This window comes from Podarcis melisellensis (genome assembly GCF_964234715.1).
Source record: "Podarcis melisellensis genome assembly, chromosome: 9".
In the NCBI taxonomy this organism is placed as follows: Eukaryota; Metazoa; Chordata; class Lepidosauria; order Squamata; family Lacertidae; genus Podarcis; species Podarcis melisellensis.
The window spans coordinates 39,135,297-39,156,943 of record NC_138541.1 but is presented as its reverse complement, the minus strand read 5'-3'; the positions used below and the strand labels follow the sequence as shown (position 1 = coordinate 39,156,943).

Here is a 21,647-nt window from a genome sequence, read left to right as displayed (position 1 = left end):
TTTAGGAACCTGCATCCATTTTGTGCATGCATGTGTGTCTCACATCAACTGTTGAAAGCTACGAGACAAAGCAAAAAAGGTTAAGGGAAGTATTCATTTGATTTCAGCCCTTGAGTTGAGAGTGAGAAGCTCCTATTATTACAGAATTATCATTACTGTTACGTTTATATCCCACCTTCCCTCCAAGAAACTCAAGATGACGTACATGGATCTCTCCCCTCTCAATTTATTCGCAGAACATCCCTGCAAGGTAGGTGAGGCTGAAGACGGTGACTTTCCCATGATCACCCAGCAATCTTCATGGCTGAGTGGGGATTTGAGCACCAGAAAGCAAATCTTATTTATGCCATCAGAGGAACTGTTTGTATCATGTTAAACCACTAAAGAGACTCCCAGGCTTCTGAAGCAGTGAATATTTCTCTGTAGTGTCATTATTCATTGCGCCATTCAGTCCAAAAATATGTGCATAAGTAAAATTTGGCTCATACAAAGGCTTTGTAGATTTGTTGGGCCACATATTTCTGGTTGTGCAAAAATAGAACTGTAAACCAGGAAGCAACCAAAATATGTTGTGATCTGTAATTTGCTGTATTGTGTCACTGAGGAAAAAAAGAACATGGGTTTTCAAATAATTTGAATTACTTTTTGTCCCACAATCAATAAGACATGAGTTCTGTAGCTTTCATCAGACAACCAAACAAAGGTATTGATAAGTTGCTTAAATAATATGTAGTGTTCTTGTTTATGGGAAGCTAACCTTTATTTAGTTGATGTTTGCTTTCATTTAGAGAAAAGAATACATTGTTACCGAAGTGCCTTTATTACAGAAGCAGAAAAGTGACGAGGCAGATACTTTTCTTCAGTCATTCCAAGTCATTACCCTTAGTTAATCTTGTTGTTATCCTTCCATTTCATTAACTTATTGTAAGAAGAAAGCAGTAGACTAGTTTTAAATCTGTTTCTGTCAAATGCAAAGCAGAATGTCATTAATTTGTACACGCATGGAGGACTGAAATATCCCTAATAATAGGCAAACCTGTCCACATGAAAAAAAGAAAAGAAAATTGGCTTTGAACCTTAGGGACTCATGCTATAGAAATGCTTTTCATTTGGTTTGAACAAATTTGCTTGCTTGATAACTCCAATTGTAGCCTCTGTCCATACAAAATTATATAGCAGACACTGAATGACAATGGGTTAGGGAAACTTGAAAGAACTTAATGTGACCTCCAGCATTCTAGAAATTCCTTTCTGATGTGTACAAATTTGGTGATGTCTCCAATTGGTTGGACAAGATACAAAACTTCAGGGTAGGTTGCGTCTTAATTTTTGCAGACAGAAGAAAGTTGTCATGGCAATAATTCAAGACAGACGATGGGTGTGACAATGAAGAGAATTGTCTCCATTCTTGCCTGCATGTATTTTCTGAGTACAAAAGGAAATACTATAATTAGACATATCTCAGCTAGGTACGTTGCTGGTAGATGTTCACAACTTCAGTATAGAGTTGGGAAGAGCTGGGCACCATATTTTATGGAATACTTCCAAGGCATTATAATTGCATATATTAAAATGCCCACATAACCAAGAACTTTAATTTTTACCCTGTGTAGTAATAAGACATTATCATATACTTGGTGCTTAGTCCTGCATTTCATTATTGGCTTGTATTTTCAGCATACAGATGCAGATTTTGTAGTGCAACTGTGTAGAAAGATGATCCAGTTCCCATTTAAAAGCAATTATGGGAAGAAATATATTTAGAGGAAACTGTCTTTCCCAGACCTCCCCCCCGCTTTTTTTGGTATTGATTCATTATGTCAAGCTTTATAAGTTACAATTGCAGGGGAAGGGGGAATATTACAAATTTTACTTTATTCCCAAGGCATTTTGAACACCAGAGTAACTGCTTCACAAATACGATAGTTAGATTACCTCCCCACATGGGCTGTTTTAGATAGAGCACAAAAGCTGAGGTTTAGTGTTGTAAGAATGAGCCTCAGACTTGTCTCCTTCCTCTCTCCATCCCTGCTTCCTCTTTTAAAGTAATCATAGTTTCCCATTACAACCTAACAGTGGGGAGGTCCAGTGGTTAGTTCAAAGAGGAAAGGATTGAATTGTGATTCTTAGAGCTCTCCACAGTTTGGACATAATGGAAAACTCTAGTTAGTTTGGAAGCATACACTTCCAAACATGCACTTTGGAGCACGGCTCCTACAAACCCATTTGCTACTCTTCAGTTGGTGGAAGATGAATCTGTGAAGCTCTCGATCACTGCAGCAGACTTTGAGTGCTATAATAGTATAATACTATTTTCCTCAACAATGTGTGAGTTGCGGGGCCAGGGTGGTTAGGAAGCTTGACCTTATTTAGAAAGATATGCTCAGCAGTCTTCCTCCAGGCATTCTTTGTGATCTCTCATTGGAGTTAGCAAAGCATTCATCAAAGTTAAGGAAACTCATTACTAGAGTTTTAAAACACGGAGAGTCTCTCTCCCCCCCCCCCAATTTAAACATTCTATGTGACGTATACTGAAAAGCCTTTTCTACATGTGCAACTATAAACCCGGTGTCTGGCCTCTCAACCATATGGGACGAGCTTTTTTGATTTATTCATACCACCTGAATATAAGTTCCCGAAATTGCTTGCCTCCCTACTGACTTACGAATTGTTGTCCTGCAATTTCTCCAAGAGCTCAATGCAGTGTAGGTGCTTCAGAATGAGATCAAGTGTGAATCAAGACAGAATGGGGGAAAAGTTGTTATAAAGTTGAATGACTGTTAGTTTATAGCGCTTCCACAACCCTAGCAGATTTGGGAATCTACAGTTTGGGAATAATCCTGGATCCACTGTTTATAATCTTGTGCAGCAGCTTTCGCCAGAAGTGCTTTTCTGCCAGCTTCATTCTACTTTATCCATCAACTGTTTTGTTTACCAGAGTGCAAGTCTCTGACAAGCACCATTTATTCTGAGGTAACTTCCCCGGTTAATTTCAGCAATGTAGTCTATCATGGGGCCGCCGTGGAAATAAAAAATAAATAAATAAAGCATGTCTCCACAACACCTGATGAAAATGGGGGAAGTAGGAGCTTGTTCACTCAAGTATCTGCAAGCCTCTTCCCAATAGCTTCCAGCCCCAATTAAAAGTGATGGTGTTGGCCCATAAACCTTTTTAATGGTGTGGACCTAGCATAACTCGGAGTGCCTGTTACTCTGATGACTCGACAGGAGCGTTTTCCTGCAAACAGCAGTGATGTTGCTTGGGAAATACAGTCCTACTCTGTACTACCACATCTGTTACTATAATGAATACTGCATGGAATATGTGTCCCTTACCGGGTAGTGTCTGTGACAATTCCACTTCTCGTGATGAGTGACGCAGTTGCTCCCTCCCTCAGTGCAGGCATGCACATCTGGTAACCTTTCCAATGAATTATTGAGAAACTGAGCAGTTCCCTGTTGTACCACTCCAGTGTGCAAGCATGTTCCCTTCTAGAACGGACTTGTTCTTTTCCCCTTAAGCGGGGAAATTACTGTAGTGGGCTCATCATTAAATGGGGCGGGCGGGCAGGCAGGGAAACAGCTAAACTAGACTACCTGTTTCAGTATGGAACAAATATCTACAACTTCTTTCAGGGGAAGTAAATGTTTGTTTGGTTTTTTTAAGTAAAAAGGGAGTCATCTGCATTCAAGTACAAATAGCCTGTTTGTGTAAATAGGGGAATTGGCCTGTTTTCCTAAAGCATGGAATATTTGTAATTGGTTCAGACCGCTACGGATTTTCAGGGCAAAGCTTCGAAATTGAGTATTTGTGACTTTTTCTCCTTCCACTGGCAACCTACAGTGTAATATTAAGGGAGTCTGAAATGCAAAGTGCTCTCTTGAGCTTCACTGCTGTGTGTTTTGACCAAGTGGTATTCCCAGTTGTCACCGGGTCGTCTGATCCCACTTACATAATCAAAGTACCATCAGCAGAAAGGGAGTAGCACTTTAGTCGTCTTTGTTTTGTGTAAAGATGTAGTCATTTTCTTCTACCCTATGGTACTGAATATTCTACGCCTGTAGGGATTACGGCTGCTTACGCTAAAGCATCAGTGATAATTGTGCTTATTAGTAGTGTATGATACTATTCTCTTGGCATTGGTGAAAAATTTTATATTACTTTACAAAGCCCTGGACAACGAAGGGACCATAAAGGGCATATAGCCCAACCCTCTGCAGTCAGGAATCTTTTGCCTTGCTCATGTGGGGCTTGAACCCATGATCCCGAGATTAAGAATCTCATGTTCGACCCACTGAAACTATGTTGGATTATTGTGCTAGCTGCAATCATTGCTGCTGTGAATGACCACAATGCTTACCTTGTAGACATTTTAAGTTGTACATAGAATTGTCACCACTAACCCCTCGTATTTCTAGTTATTTGGCTCCTAGTGTTTGCATATATTCAGTCATTCATTCTCTTTCTCTCTCTCTGCCCACCCCCCATCACACACACTGGTTTTACTGAACACTTTAAAAGGAAACTAAAGGGAGTGTAGGACTGCTCCTTGTCCTTCGCCCTGACCTTCCTGTGTTGAGCAAAAAAGTCTGTAAGGGGATTGTAACCATGTTAGGATAAATCTGTTCACGGTCCTTCCGACAGTTGGGCCTCTGGTTGCATGGGGGGGTCTTGATCGTGGGGAGAAGTGCATGATCCACCAAAGAGGGAAGTGGTTGTGCTTGCAGCATTTCATATATAGGTTTCAGGAGTCCTGAAGAGGGCTGCACTTGTGTGATGCAGTGGTTAGACTAGGATTGGGGAGACCAGATTCAAGTCCTATCTCAGCTCTGAAGCTCACTGATAAGCTTGGCCCAGCCTCTCTCTTACAGCCTAACCTACCCCACAGACTTGTTCTGAAGATAAAATGGAGATAAAATGGCAAGGTGTTTGTAGACTGCCTTGAACTCTCTCTGATATAAAAAAGTAATAAATATCAATACAGGCTAACACTTGCTGCATCTGGGGAATAGGAATCTACAAAAAAATTTGCGTTAATAATCTGCTATTCTGTTTTGGTAAAAGAATACTTGGGAGTTTTTTTCTGGAATCTTTCCTGACGTTTACAAGGTTGCAAGCCCTTGGGTATTCTACAGAGTTTTGCTCAAAGTAAATCTCTTGAAATAAATGGACTTAGGCAACCTGAGTAAGTAAGAGTTGACTATCACCTAATATAAAAATGAAAATAGTGAAATTTAAGGTATTTAGTATTCTTCCTGGCCAAGTAAAATGTTTTAACTGATCATGCAACTAGGATTTGTATATTTATTCCTAAACATATAGGGATAGTTGAAGTGTTACACATCCTAATTCTTTTATATATTCATTATTTTATAGTAATGCAGTAGTGTCCGTGGCTGAGATTGACCCTGGTAGTTTAGGTGAAAAATTATTTTCTATATCTGATTTTCCTTTTCCCATAGATATTAAATAATGTAAGTTAAGCTGTGAATGTGTTACCTTTTCCCTTCATACAAGATGGGTTATAAGAAAGAAAGGATAAGAAGAAAAAGATAAATGTGAAATGTGTAAGGAATGAAACTTAATAGAGAAGTAGAAATATCATTGTGAAATTGTAGCTGTTATGTGGTTAGAAGATCACTAGATTTTTGTGTAATGAAGAACCAGAGAAAAATATACTATACTGAGCTGTAGAAAATTTTATTAGCGAAGAAATGATTAGTAAAGGGCCCACAGCTACTACAGCAGTTCAGCATCACAACCTATATCATTGCATCATATTTGCTTAGAGTTTTGCTGCTACTAATTTTAGGATTGGTATGCAAGAACCTTATTCTGCAACAGAATGCTGCTCCTGATGTTCCAGATATTAATGGAAGATCTCAGGGAAACCAGAATTTAGATTTCTGCTATTCTCTAGCCTTCCTTTTTTCTTTTTCTTTTTACCACAATCGTATAGTGAGTTAACAGTTTTATACACTTTTCACGGTTCATTTTGAGAACTGATATTTAGCATCTGAATTTTGACAGCAGGCATATCCATTAACCACAACTGGGTCCTTTCTGCCACCCCCCCCAAAAAAAAGACTTTAAGAAATGAGTATCTATAACAAATTCACAGGGCTGAATGTATGTTCTATAGAGTCTCCATTTCATCAAGAATGGTGATGAAGAAATGGCGTACATTATATAGGCTCAAGATTAGAACAGATGTCTAGTTGTGGCATTGGCCCTTGGATCTTATAATCCCCTTTAAAATAACCTGTTTTGCTAATGATGAACAGTACAGATTTCAGGAATTCAGTTGTTACTTAACTGGGCTAAGAAAACCTAAAGCAATAAAACCTAGTAATTTTGGTTTTTAATTTATAACTTGCTAACAAACTTGCCTGCTAAAAGTTTAATAAGTTGTTTTTGTAAGGCCAGTAGGGAAATAATTGCATAGGCATAAATAATCTGCAGTTACTTAGACTGCAGCTTGGGGGAGCTTACTGTCTTCTCTAACATACACACTGTCTTCTCCGTATTTTGGTTCTCTTACACACAAACACCGGATTCCTGTTCATGCTTGATTTACTTTTTTTCGTTAGTGACAAGACAGGCATTTTGACAGTCATGTAATGCAAACACATCAGTTCCCTCTGTAAAATGGGGATGTCTTCCTCTTTTACTTGCTGCATTTATTTATTTTATATCCTGCCTTTCTTCCATAATGGAACCAAGATTGTGTACATGTGGTTTCCACATGGTCATCCATCCAGGCACTGACTTGTCCCAGACTTGCTTTAGCTTCTTCAGCCAATTGGTGTCCCTCATGTACCCTCAGATCATACCCTAGGATTTATGCTTTTATACCCACTGTAGTAGAAGCTTAACTTTACTAATACTCTTTGAGTAGCAGATATTTCCTTAACCTTTCTCTGAATAATGACTGTTTTTTGAGAATTTCTCACAGAAGAAAATTGGGCACAGGAACTCTTTAATAGCGTATTCAGATAAGATGTAATATCTGGTTTGGACTCTCATTCCAGGCTATGTAAACTCTGGTTTATGAAGCCAGGAACGAGCATCGGGGGCAGAGCACTCATCCATTGTGTGCCAGCTTTGACACAAAGCTCCTGGGTGGTCCTAAGTTTCCTGTTATGTCCAAATTGGGGAACTGTAGCGTCATATTAGTTCACAAACCAGGAAAATAGCCAACAGTCCTAACTTGTTAACCAGTAATAGGCCTAAGAAGAACCATAATACCCAGCTTTCTTTTCTTTTCTTTTCTAACTTTTAGCATTTTGGAACCTGACATGTTTTAGAACTTGAAGCAAAACATGCAGACACCATTCTTCTCATTTCTTGTGAGGACGTTAGAGGGGAGATTCCGGCAGACACCCATGTATTTGAGAGACAGACAGACAGACAGACAGACAGACAGACAGACAGACAGATGCACTTAGTAGATAGGTGCATGTGATTTGTGGGCATGTGTAAGAGAGAGGGAAGGAGGAGGAGCACATGCATGTATGGTCTGTGAGCGGGAGGAGTAGGGGTGGAGATGTGTATGTGGTCTGTGTGTATCTATGGTCTGTGTGAGAGAGGGAGAGATGTATATGAGGAATGTGTGTGCATGAGTGAGTTGAGAGAGATGCACATGTGGCCTGTATGTGTGCTGTGCGTGCGCAGGAGAAAGGGTGGTGTGATCACTGTGTATATTTTTGCTGGTGTTGGGAAATGCTCCATTGTTATTAGACAATGTGATGTTGGAGGGAGGTGGGAAGGTGGAGAAAACTCAGGACATAGCTGACTTCCCATGGTAAGCCTTTGGCTGTCTTGGGTGGGTGGGAAGCATCAATGATCGAACTGTCTCTAATTTCACCATGCCCCCGGCATGCCACAGGCATGCTGTGTTATGCCATGGCAACCATTTTGTGACTGGTGCCCATCATGCTTCCTTAAAATTCAAAATGTGCCTTCTGGTCCAAAAATACTTTTTTAAGATAGCGTGCCCGTATAGAAATTACAAGGTTAGTCCACAACATAAACATTCAGGAAGTATTCTGCTTCTTGGGGAGAAAATGCAGTTTACATATGTCTGCACCATACCTATATCATGGCTGATTTTTTTAAAAAAAAACACTAAAAATCAGGAGACAGTTTTGAGGCCAAAAATAAATACCCAAACCAGACTTCAGTCAGAGACACATCAGATTGTAGGGAAAAAGTAGGAACATTTTAAAAAGTGGAAGCTTTAAAAAAATGTTTCATATTATAATAGAAGGGGGAAAGGAACACTGTGTTCATGGCAGAAATGCCATCTGGAGAAAATACGAGCATACTTCCACGCAAATGTCGTACTACAGTGTATTAAGGGTAGCAGAAGTATCATGTTCAAGACACGTGATAGCTCCACTTGACTGAACAGGCTTCATCTGATGTTTTACGTTCATATATTTGGAATGAACAACAATCTACAGAGGGATTCAGCTGGACCTGGATCTTGTGAACGGGTTCAGCTAAAACTTGGTTCTTGTACATTCAGCAACGTGATAGCTGATTGCATGTGGACCCTTTTGCAAGGCTGTAGGGGTCTCCCTAGGAAGTGACTATGGGGGGGGAATCACCTAATGGTGCAAGTGGTCATATTAATCTGCTCTGTGAAATAGACATCTTCAAGGTCTGTCATGGCAGTAGCTTTCAAATATGTTTGAGAATAGGGCCACAGATAGTATAGTTAAATAGCAGAAATACAGATTTACGGTAAGTTAAGTATTTAAAACAAAAACACTTTGGAGGGTGATTCTCCAGTAGCTTCAACTGTGTTTGGGAGGGGAGTGTCATTGAATAATTATTTCAGATTTTTGTTGTAACTGAAGAGTAGTAAGAGAACAGTAGTGCCGATCTTTCTTCCATTTGGGGTAGACAAGATGATCTCATGAGTTTTCTCGTCAGTTCTGTTATTTTGTAAGCACAACTTAAAAAACAAAACACAATAGGAAGGAAATAATATTTAAATCAAACTAGTTGCATATTTTATTATGATTGGATTGAGTGCTAAGCGTAACAATGAAATTCATTACTATTTCCCCTCCCCCAAATGAGAAATGTAGGCTGCTTGCCAAAGGAAATGCTTATCTCAAATTAATTTGAAATTAACTGCATTTTTATGCAGCAGTGTTTGAACCCATTAGATGCAATGGCATAAAGGTCCAGTCAGCTTGCCGGAGGGCCACCGTATAGCTGTAATTAGTGGAAATCGCCTTGTTTGCTTCAGCTCGTAATCGTGAATTATCCAGTGCTCTCCTGTTTGTTTAAAATGGGGGGAGATAAATTAGCCAGGTTTGAGAAGATAGTTAAAGATATTCAGCCTTTCCTTCGAGCCCAGTGGCCAATGTGAGGATGGCGTGGGGACGGTTTAATTTCCTGCCGAAGTCCTTCCCATGCTGTGTGCTCACAGGCTCCTTGGAGCTGAGCACCATATAATTGATGTGCAGCCTGCATTGCTGAAGCTTGGACTGCACCATTCGCAGCGTGAGGGAAGATGTAATCTGATCTCTGTGCCGCTTGGGGAGGAATCTGTTCAGTCAAGGCTTTGACAGGGCAAAGTCTCCTCCAATAATCTTCCCCCCTCACTCATTATTCCCTTAAGTTCTCCTCAGACAAGCTGTACGTATGTATGTGTGCCGGGAGGAGGTTTTTGATATTGAGCTTCGTTCCTCGCATTCACGGTGGAGTTTGCTTGCTGCTGCTGCTGCTGCTGGTTCTGCTGCCTGATCTTCCTTCTCCGACGTGCCCGAGCATGTCCACATTAGAGTCTGTGACATATCTACCTGAAAAAGGTTTATATTGTCAGAGGCTACCAAGCAGCCGGACACACGGGGGCACGGAACCGCTGAAGGGGAAAAATACCGAAAACATGGGGTTCTACGGCACTTTAAAAATGATTTTTTACAAAGTAAGTAACTGGTATGGTGTGTGTCCCCCTTCCTATATGTATCTATATAGATGTGTGTGTGTGCCTGTGTGTGTATGTGCCTCTGTGTGTGTGTGTCTGTTGAGGAAAGAAAAATCTGTATCATCAGAGATGGCTGCGGTATCTCTCTGTATTCCCCCCCTCCTTTGGTGGTGCCTGGATGCTTAACATGCTATACGCTGAATAAAGGCAAATAATGAAAGGGCTCAATGAGATGCGAAATCCTTTTATTTTAGGAGTCTGCATGGGAAACCAAAGAAAGATCAGACTATTTACCTTCGACTGAACTGGCTCTTCAGCTCAGCACTTTAGCCTGGTTTTTTCCCCTCCTTTGAAAAAAAAGAGAGACCCTTTTCTACTTTCACTCAGTATTTCATGTTCATTTTGTAGCTTTGGATGCAAATAGTACTGATGTTAACATGTAATTGCTTATATCAAAGAGACATTTTGAGCATGCTGTGAAATGTTTCAGAGATACAGTGTATTCCCAAGAGCAATGCAGAATACAGTCTGCAGGATCTGTTATTTTAAAAAAAAACCACAACCATAATTTTCTACAAGATTGTGTGTTTCCTCAGGTACTTGTGGAGCAAGTTTTTGAATTTCACAGAAACCCCTACAAAATGCAATTGTTTACACTAGATACCTCTAATGGGCATAAACTTCTTTTTAGCCTAACAAAGTGGTAATTTTATTAAGAGTATTTCATAGAGTGCCAAGTGCTAAGCTTTTGCAGGTTTCCCAGTACCTAAAACAGTTGGAGCTTAAAAGGGATGGAAAAAGTTTCCTACAAATATTAAGAAAACAGGAGTTTCGTTGCATCCTTGGACAACTGCCTGTTGTTTAGAATGTATCCCATGCTTTTGAGAAAATGAAGTTGTATTCAGAGTAGAAGTTAGTGTTATAATTCATATTCCTAACATTTGTTTGCTGAAGTAAAATAAATCATTTCATAGTCGGAAACAAGAAATATTACTGCTGGAATATCATGATACCCCCTAGGGGAGAATCAGTTTATTTTTTAATGGAGGTTAAAAGCATCTAGTATATGAACCCCCATTTCTGGAGCTGCAATTTGGTTATAGCAAAAGGGTGCTCTGCAATAAATCGATGTCTTTTTCTAAATATGGGAAGTGCTTTCCAAGGGTTTTCAGACATGCTCCTGTACATGGATGAAAATATGGTCTCCATTATCCTCAGCCTTGCTCTGAAAAAAGGTTGCTGGTGGAGAAGGCTTTTTGGTTCTGTGTGGTGCATGCTGTGTATTGTCCCATGTGAGGCACAGGCTCGCAAATAAGGCTGAGCACAAGAGGAGTGTGTCCATTATTGCTCAAGTGAAAAAGATAAGCATCACAATTTAAATGGAAACCTTGTTTAAAAATAAAGCACAATTCATAAGCATAAAAAGATAAGTACAGAATTAAGAGAATGCTTATTTCCTTAGTGAAAATGCACTTTAGTATCTTGAATGATTCTAATGTATCTTCGGTGTCAGCAGACAGCCACAATACATAGTGAATGTCCATTTTTTAAAAAAATGGGAATGGGAAAATCTGAATTTGCATGGTAGTGTATATTTGATTTTACCTGCCAACTGGTATGAAACCAGTCATTTTAAATAGCTACCATATTAAGAAAAACAACCAGATATAAATCTGGGCAAAAGCACATGTATATTCCATACTGTTTAGCCAGCATAGGTGTCGAATTGCTCCTGCTGCATCTTGTCAAACCTAAAAAGTTTGCTTTTGGATGTTTTCCACTTTGCATATGTTTTTGTATGCTTCTTTCAGTGTCCAGTCTAAACATTTGTAGTTAAAAGATTACTTGATATATAAGTGTTGGTAACTTTGATAAACTTCTCTGTGGTTGACAATGCAACACTCCACACACACACACACACACACACACACACACACACACACACATGGTTATCTTGCCATATTGCACAAAGCTACTTGTCCTAAGGCCATCCTAATGACACTAGTGGTAAAAATGTAAGGAACTGCCCAAAGGGAGGTAGTTTCATGTGCTTTTTCACATTCGTAAAATGTTTCTGATCTGTGTTTTTAAGTGTTTATCAGAGAATATTTCATTCGGTTTGATGTTTTAGCATTTATACCTATCATTCCAAAGAATGTGCAAAGTAATGAACTGAATCATTTAATAACTCATTGAGATGAATAAATGTGTGGAAACAAATCATAATGCAGCAGGCTATCTTCTAGCTGCCAAGTGATTATGGTGCAAAGGGTTGTAGAAAAGCTGGGTCATTGGAATAATTTATGTTTTGTTAGTTTAAAATGCAGGTTGCACAGGCTGATATTAAGAGAATCTTGATAGGTACAGGCAAAAAGATTACCACCCTGTTCATTAAGGGCCTCGCTTATGCTGCCAGACTAACACCATTTTTTGTTCCTTGTCCTATTTTGTAGATGAAGAGAAAGTTGGACCATGGCTCCGAGGTCCGTTCTTTCTCACTGGGAAAGAAACCCTGCAAAGTCTCAGAATACACAAGGTAATTTAATGCAATGACAGGTCATCTGTTTAAGATACACGACTGCAGCCTGTACTTCCTGCCCAGCCACCTCTTGCATGGTCATACCACAAAACAAATCTGAGTGAATTATCTACATTCATAAGTACCTCACTTGCTCGAAATTAATCAAGTTATAAATTTATAAAAAGGTAAACAAACCCTTTTATTTACAAATTTAGGATGAATCCTTTTACGTGGCTTCAAAGGACCCTAATATTTTTCTTCCCTCACATCTACCCAGTGAAGGGAAATTTGCAGATTGGGATATGCATCAGTTGGACTATAGAGACAACAAAATCATTGGTGTTAATCACAACATTCTTGCATACAACAACATGATAATTCCTGAGTCACATTGAATAATAACCTCTCCACAACATGGAGTTCCGTTTATAAATTAAAGAGATGTACATTTATCATAAGCAGGCACGTCAATTTAACAACTCTTTAATTTCCTTTGGTTAGGAATTTCAGTACCAGGGATGCATACAACTCGACTTCACTACTTGGTAGTTGCCATAACAACTACCTCTTGCATTTGAGCTTGTTCAAATCTGCAGCATTGTGAAACTTTCTGGTTTTAACAGATTGCTTTCCATAGGCAATTTATCTGCTGTTCAGTTTTAATCTTCCTTTTAAATTCTTCATTATGAATTAAAATATATTCATTTATATATTTCCCCCCTCAAATTTATAGGTCTGCCATTGTTGAATTGTGTAAAAAGAAAAACAGGGAAAATGCTATGCAGATATTTGATTAATTGTAGAAGTTTGCATACAGAAGTTTGCATATAGAATGCTTGTTAGTGCATTTCTAGCTAATAAATCCTTTCCTAATTCATGTGTGATTTTTAAAAAAAAATCCTGGAAATGCCAACATAGCTACTCATAAAATACAATGTTTTTGAAGACAATATCGCTATTAACTTGCTCATACTTACTTAGATTTGAATTAGAAGGGAACATCTTTGGAGTTCATTTTATATAAGTATCTTACATTTGTGAACTCAGAAATGCCTTCAAGGATAGTTCTTTACCTAAAATAAGCCAGTTTATTTAATCTGTGCTCATCAGATAACAACTGTGCCCATCATTGATGAAATGGTTATGTTTTCAATTGTGTAAATGTGTCATCCCTGTTTTCAGAAAATTGTTCTAAACTAATTAGTTTTATGAGCCTTATTTTGCCTGCAAAAAGGCTGTAACATAAAATGCTAAAATAATGCCTTTGAATTATACTTTATACTGAGTTCCAGATTATTTCTCCACCTAGGCCCATTTGTCTACTTCTCTGACTAGCAATGACACTTCAAGGCCTTAGATGCTGGCCTTTCTTAGCACTGATTTCTGAAATCCTTCAAACTGGATATGCTGAAACTAGAAAATCCCATATCCATGGTACTTCAATCAGTGTTTAGTTAGGCACACACCAAATTTATGCAAATTTGCAGTCATGTAGTTTTTGCTGTTTTGGCAAACCCAGGGAAGCAAAGTGTCAGTGTTTGGCTTATAATTACATTGAAGCACATGCTTCTTACAAATTAGAAACATACAATAATCCTAGGTGTCCAGTGAAATATGTATAAAAAGCAAATGTGTCTCAACTGACTAGAGTTACCCTTTTCAAAATATTCAAATATCTACAACATGTTGTAAATGAAAGTCCCAAATCTTGTAACCAAAGGCTACTAGTGGGGAAGCATTCAACATTTATATAGATAAAACTAGAAATATTACAAAATAAATAAAACTTTGGAATACCCAAACCAGAAATCCTTTAGACTTACTGCTAACAAATTTGGGGTGACTGCAATCCCAGCTTGAGGTTTTGGGAGGCCCTTGGGCAAGGAGCTTTTGTTGGGCACAGTCTTCACAACCAAGTGAGACGGGTCGTAAAAGCGAAGCGGAGGATGCTGTTTCATCTCCTCACTCTTGACTCTGCTTACATCCTCAGAGAGGAAAGTTGAACAGGAGCTTCAACAGTGTGGTGTTAGTTTCATATGCACCAAAGCCAGTAGGTGGCCCCATGCAGGGTTAGAGGTTGCAAGCAGCAAAACAAAGTTAGCTATGTTGTCCCTCTCCCAACATGGTGTCCTGCAAGGGTGCTCAGTGGGGCCCACAACTCATGCCAGACTAGTTAACTCAGACACAGTTTTGGAGAGCCAGGTGACCAATTTCACACTTCATTATTCCTAAGTGGAACTTGCAACCAAAGGTTGGTCTATCTCCACCTTCTACTCAAGTTCTTGTCTGCCAGCTATGCCTCCCCCAACATACTATAACATGTAACTTGTAAAGTTGGACATTCCACTAATTTCCCTCTGAGTGGTGCATTTTTCTTTTTCACGGACATTCCACCACTACTGAGCATGCTCAGACCATTGGAGAAGGATTACCATCTTACGATTTTCAAAGAGAGGGGGTTGTATCTCAAACTTCGCCTTTCGCCTGAGAATGCCGATAACTTCCTCCCGTTTCTCAGCCTCTTTTTTGGCTTAGTTTCAGTTGACATTCACCACCTAAGTTTAATATTAGAGGGAGTGACTACTGTGGTCATGATCCAAAAAACTGTCCCAACTAGTTCAGTGTGCCAAGATATCTATAGGCTTGCATTTCTTCAATGCAGCTCACTGTGCTTTACTTTTAAACATGGGACTCAAGAGGGTTCAAAATAGTTTGTCGTATGACACAGTGGTCTGAACTTCAAAGAAAATATCAAATGTACTATTGGGTGACTGCAAACACTTTGATACACCCAAAGTGGATCCCAGGTTATAGCCCTTAGATTAGCGCCTCCCATTGTGAGGTTTGGGTCTGGGCCCTGCCATTAGGCAGAGTGGGGTGGTTACCTCAGGCAGCTAATCTTGGATGAATTGAAAGGGCAACAAATAGCTATTTAATTTATTATTTTTGTGCTACGGAGAAGGAACAGCACTTGTAAGGTTTGCTGCCTGGTTCCAGAATAACTTCACAAGCCTTGGGGACTATGCACTTTTACTTGAGGGTGGGAGGTTGCCATTTGCTGCTCTGTCTCAGCAAAACGTATCCAGCCAGTCCTAGTGAAGAAAACCTCCAGGTTTTCTTACTTTACCTCTTGTTTGATTCCAATAATTAGGCAATTGCCCCAAATAAGCCTGAAATAGTAAAACACATGAGATTTGGAAAGACCCATTCCTATAGTAATGAGATCTGCCTCAATAACTAGTGACCAGTGTGCTAATAGTATAATTAAATGTTTCTGAGAACTGCATTGGCCTTTTTTTCTGCTCCAGTACTACTGGGCTTGTGCCTTGCTCAGCAACACCTACTACTTTTGGAGATCTGAGAGCAGCCAATGGTCAAGGACAGCAACGGCGCCGAATTACATCCATCCAGCCGCCAACAGGACTTCAAGAATGGCTGAAAATGTTTCAGGTGAAAAACATTTTGAGTTTGACTTATTTTGAAGAGCTTGTTGTGAACTGAGAAAGAATTCTGCTAGAATAACTGTTGCCGGTTACAGTACCGAATCACTACACTTCCTGAGTCTTTTTAATAACAAACAGTACTTTTGTAATGCAACATGTTTTATATCTTGCTGTTTTAAAAAACAAAATAATTTTTAAACATGAGGTGTGTAAAGGTAGGCTTTCTTGAGATTTATTGTAATTTTAAAAAATGAAAAGCAAAATATTGAGTAGGCTGTTTTATGTTTTAGTGCTCTTAATTATGGATGAGAATGGAATTTTCTCAATGTTTTTTCATCTCTTTAAAAGATAGTAAAGTTTTTAATGAGAAACAGAAAAGAGCCCTCCATACCGTAACTCTAAAATGCGTACTGAGTTAAAAACTGTAAAATAAAATGGTTTTCACCGGTACAAATTAATGCTATGTAACTGTAGTAACTTAACCCGCTGTCTACAGCTTTCCAGTTCTGCACCACAGTATAAACAAACTTAATATATATCTGCAAGGCTAAATTAAATAACCAGAAATATAGCATGTTTATAGAGATCTATAAACTGAAAACTACTTCTGAAACATTATAAAAAAGAGAAATGAGCCAGCACTAGAAATTACTGCCATTATGATCAGCAATCAATTTCTTAGATTTAATGTGAATACTATATCTCCAGCAGTAAACTTTCTAGCAATCTTTTGGGTAAAATGTGTTGTTTAATAAAGCCCTTCATAGACAATATTGTTTAGTTAGCAAATTATTGTCAGGATGCATCAAATCAGTGTTTGCTACTGAAAAACAAACATTTGAAAGCCATTTGTTTTTCCCAATTATACATTTATGTAATCAAATAAACTTTATCCTTTATTTGAAGGAGTGACATGATAGGTTGAGCAAACAAATATTCAGCACAATGGCTTGTATCCAACACTGTGTGAGCCTGGCTATAACTAACCGCTTGCATGAGAGTGCATTTTCACCCTCTCTTTCCACTACAGCCTCTTCTGAGGGCCAGGAGACATCCAGGAAAGACCTGGAACATCGCACTGGGAGCTGAACTGGGAGGGGCAGTTGACCAAAATTGAGCCGATGTCCCTTGTGTTTGCAGCTTGCCACTTCCTCAGGTTGCTTCTGCCTGATCTTACGGCTATTTCTCCCTCCCACCCCAGCTCCCATGCCATATGCAACTTGAAAGTTCTCCAGCCCATAACATAGATCTTTCAGTGGAAAGGAAGAGTGGGGTTTCACTGAGGAAGAAGAATGGAAAAGACGGTCTCGTGTTAATGAAATCACGCTCACACAGCTGCAACCCAATGCCAAGATACGGGTTTTACAAATAGACGTGGGCCAGATTCAAAGACACATGAGCAGTAAGACAACATGTGCAAGAGTTCATGGGATGGCACTAATGCAGAGGAAGTGGAATACTTCATACAGTGCAGGGTCAGAGTATATCAGGGCTTATGTTTACAGTGTGAATAATGAAATTACAGGCTACCTAGTAAGGTTAGTGGGCCATTAAGAATGGTCTTGGGGATGAGTTTGTTCAAAGTCCCACCCAAGAATTTGCACACTTCCTGAACTGGGACAAGCAGGACTCTACAATGAAGCTGGAAACAGCTCTTCTAAGAGCAGAAGAAGCTTCATGCTAGTGGATCCAACTCTACATTGTAGGAATGCATCTTCTAGACTAGGGTATTGAACATTTCAAGATTCATTAGATTCATGGTTTTTTTTAAACCTTTGAACCCAGCCTTTCATCTTAAGTTCAGAGAAATGATTTATCCTCACAATTGTTTTAAGCAGGCTGATTTGAATTTCAATTAACTTCAATTAAGCTGATCTACCATTCCATTGGTTTCAGCTATTTTGGCATCGAATTATAGTAATTATATAATTATAGAATTATAGTATTATAGAGTTGGAAGCGACCATGAGGGTCATCTAGTCTAACCCCCTACAATGCAGGACTCTCTTGTCCAACATGTGGCTCAAACCCACAACCCTGAGATTAAGAGTCTCATTATTCAGATGTAGATTTCTTATTAAGACAAATTTGATGTTAAATTGGTTGTGGTTGGAAGTGGAGTGAAAGCATAAATCCAAACTTCAATACCATTAATTAAGTTACATTTTCTAAAGCTCAGAGACCAGATTCAGTAAACAAGTCCTTCTAGTGGAAGCCTCCACAAGGACTTCCTCTAGCAAAATGGGGCTTTCCCCATTCCCCTTTCCTCCCTGCCACACACTCCCACCCCTGTCTAGATCGGCTGTGTAGGGAAGGGTCCAGAACAGCACACTTGGGAGGAGCGTGCAAGCTGAAATGCTTTTGCTGAAGGAACAGTTGTCATAGCGCTACATTGAATTTTTCTCCCTATTTCTGTAGGTAGCAGAGCCCACTACTGATCATTTCTAACAGTAGATCAATGCTGTTTAGTCTTACTATCAACTTTAACATGGGGGCGAGTGAGTTCAAAGTGTACCAGTTCTAGAGATGCTAGGAGGATGGGTTTCACCTTCAGTAAGACCTGGCTTGATTATTGAAGGGATTGTTGGGATGAATGCCCACAGTCTGATGTTCGGGGGGGGGGGAATCCCATTGATCTATTCTACAAGATCTATTCGTTAAGCATGCAATATAAAATATTACCACCAGTTAATACATAGCATGAATCTTTGGAAAGCAATGACTGTGATCATAAGCATGGTTAGACTATCATGGGTCTATCCTGTGGATAGAATAAGCAGCAGTAAATGTTGCTTGATATCCACACAAACCCTGAGAAGGCACAGATACAGACAGTGAACTCTGACATAAACATTAAAGAACAAAAAAGATTGAATATTGTTAGGACTTTCCATGATTCGGCAGGTGTGCAGAAAGAGTGGAAAATCTGGCATTTGGAAATTCAGGTTGCTGAGTTTTGGGTATTTCAGAAGGTCACTATTTGCTTGAAACATTGTGGGTAATATGTGATGAAATCTCAGGTGCCAAATAAATAGCTGAGTGTAAATTCTAGTGGTTGAGGACAGAGCATTACTGCCAAGTGTAGCTTCCTGCCACTCCTCATGACTAATAAAATGGAGGGGAAATTTGGCACAAGTGGGATGGGAGAAAAATGGGGCAGAGTTTCATAATTGGTCCTGTATTTTAATTTGTTTAGTGTATTTGAGTCACAGAATTCCATTTCCTTTTTGCATATTTATCACTTCCTGTGTCTTGAGTTTGAATTATTCTTGAGTTCAGTATGCACATCTCTGGATGTGATGCAGTTCCTCTGCTCCCACTTAAGGATCCGTTTGTTGTGGATCTTGTGTAGGAAGCGTCAGTGTTCTGTTCATACACTGTTTCCCCTAGTGTTCCAGTGGTTTCACGAAACACTGCTTCTTCCTAAGAATGCATATAAAATATGCACTTTATTTCTTCAAAATGCTCTTCTTAATTATATCCCTGAAGAGACAATTTAAAATTCCAATAGCACAGATTAAATTTTAGAATGCTTGCGCACAACCTCTGATTAAACTCTGAACAGTACAGATAATATTGGTAGAATTGAACTTGGTTAAGTATGCCAATATGCTTTTTAATTCTTAACCTGAATTTGCACATTAGCCCTTTAAAAATGTTTTGAAATAAATTGGGATAGAGTTTGATGGACTTAAGGTCGTATCCTATATGCCTTCCAAATATGCTTCGCGGGTTGGGATGAACCATCAAGCAATTTGGGAGCATCTGGAGGTTAGAACAGGAAGGAGTTGTTCTGTACACACAGTAAGTGGACCACAGTCAGTGGAAGGTCAGGGAAAAGAAAAAAGCTTTAGCCTTAACAGTACAAGCACTTCTTACCAATGGTAAACTGTATGCTTGGATTGTATTTTACATCAGTTTTATTAAAGTTAGTTTTAGCATCTATCAATTCGAGCCTCATAATTCTCCCTATTTAATGTTTCAGTATCAGTTTTATTTGCAAGGCAGATCTTCATCCCAGTCAGTTCACATTTTATGTACCTTATGCTTCTAACTACAAAAGAAGCCTTACACATTTTTTAAAATACCAAGGCACCCAATCTTTATTGTGCCAAGCATATTTGTATCTTATACATGGTTAAGTACAGAGATTAAAGATTTGTAAGCACACACCTCACCACTTAGAGTAGGTTTATAATTTTCCCCTATCCTAAATGATTTTTTATGTTTGCTTTTACAAATCAGTCATTGCCCCCCAGGAAAAATCCTTCATTGCAAGGGGTTGGACTAGATGACCCTTAGGGTCTCTTCCAACTCTATGTTTCTATGATTCTATGAAATACAAGTACTGTAAACCCCCAAATTCTCAAAGTAGTTGTATAAGGAGTTTGACTCCTTCCCATCAGTCCCTCTTCAACATAATGACTTATCACAATGAATCATAAAAGTCTCTGGAGGTCTCCTGAAAGTTTGTCCTAATGATTGATTACCTGGTTTTTGCAGTATACAAAATTATTGTTCTTTAGGATATTCTTCCATACATCAGAACGGAAGGGAAATAAAAGTAGTGAGGAGTTAGGTGCTTCAGAGTACTTAGAAAGAAATAATACTTGGTGTGACCATGAACTATGAAATACTTAGCTTCAGAATGATGCTTCTCTGTGCTTCAAAACAATATTATCAGTGGTACACATACATGTTTTGTGAGTGGTACAGTATGAAAAGAAATTCAGGCCTTGAATGGGTGTTGAATATTAGAACTATATGCAAGGATGGGATTGGTTAAAAGTGCTTCTCAGTTAAATACCAATATTAACCTCCCCCCCCCCCCCAGCTATACAATTGCACTTTCTCTTACTTCAAATAGTATTACTGGTTTTAAAGGCTATACACTTAGTGACAACTGTGTCTGATGTAGCCTAAGCAATTTTGGAGATACGGTGTCACATAGAGGAGCACATAGATACTACATCACTGCATACAAATATGTTGTTTTTCACTTGAACTGAAGTAATATTTATCCTAAGATTGCTTACCAGAACAGAAATAACTGTATTTGGCATGAAACACATTTTCTCTTTAGCTTTTTAAATTGATTATCAGTTTATTCCTTAAAATGAATGACAACGTGAGTGATGTCCCAGGAGTAAATCTTTCTAACCGATAATATGAAACTATATTATACTTATTCCTTTTAGTTAGTTTAGAAAGCTGAATAAATGGTCCGAGGTTACGGGGATATAATTTTTCTCCATAGTTTTTTTCTGTTTAGCATTATATTGTGGAAAAGATAGGATTGTACCCCTAGGATAGTTGTTATACTTTCAGATTTTGCCTCAGTTTCTGTACTATTAAAGAGATATTATTAACAGCTATTATAGATTGTTTCTAGATTCAGATCCACCCCCTCAGTTTTGACATGCTGGTTCTGTGAATTTAACCTTTCTTTGAAAAGTAATATGAAGCAGGTAAAGGTAAATTCACAAGTATTTTCATGTAATGCCATTCAGTTTTTGTGCTTCTGTTTAATTCTGATTCGTTTGTGTCCATTTCCAGCATATTTATCCGATCCCTCATTAATTACAGTCATAATCAGTGTGACATAAAAATGACAATGTATAGCAAATTATGACAACTATTGGGTCAGGAATATATACATTTCATCATAAAACAGATGTAGAAATTTCATTTATACCATTCTTGCACATTCTGCTTGGGAGTTTGAAAGCTATGTTAATT

General features: G+C 38.7%; 1 protein-coding gene across 1 annotated transcript in view; it reads left to right on the top strand.

Annotated features, from left to right (window-relative positions):
- The window catches only part of FBXW7 (F-box and WD repeat domain containing 7), a 93,554-nt gene that overhangs the window by 49,767 nt on the left and 22,140 nt on the right, over nucleotides 1-21,647 (top strand). The window contains exons 3-5 of the mRNA XM_081924235.1: nucleotides 12,398-12,480; nucleotides 15,774-15,915; nucleotides 16,939-17,022. Coding sequence (XP_081780361.1) covers nucleotides 12,398-12,480; nucleotides 15,774-15,915; nucleotides 16,939-17,022 — 309 coding nt within the window. The remainder of the gene's footprint in view (nucleotides 1-12,397; nucleotides 12,481-15,773; nucleotides 15,916-16,938; nucleotides 17,023-21,647) is intronic.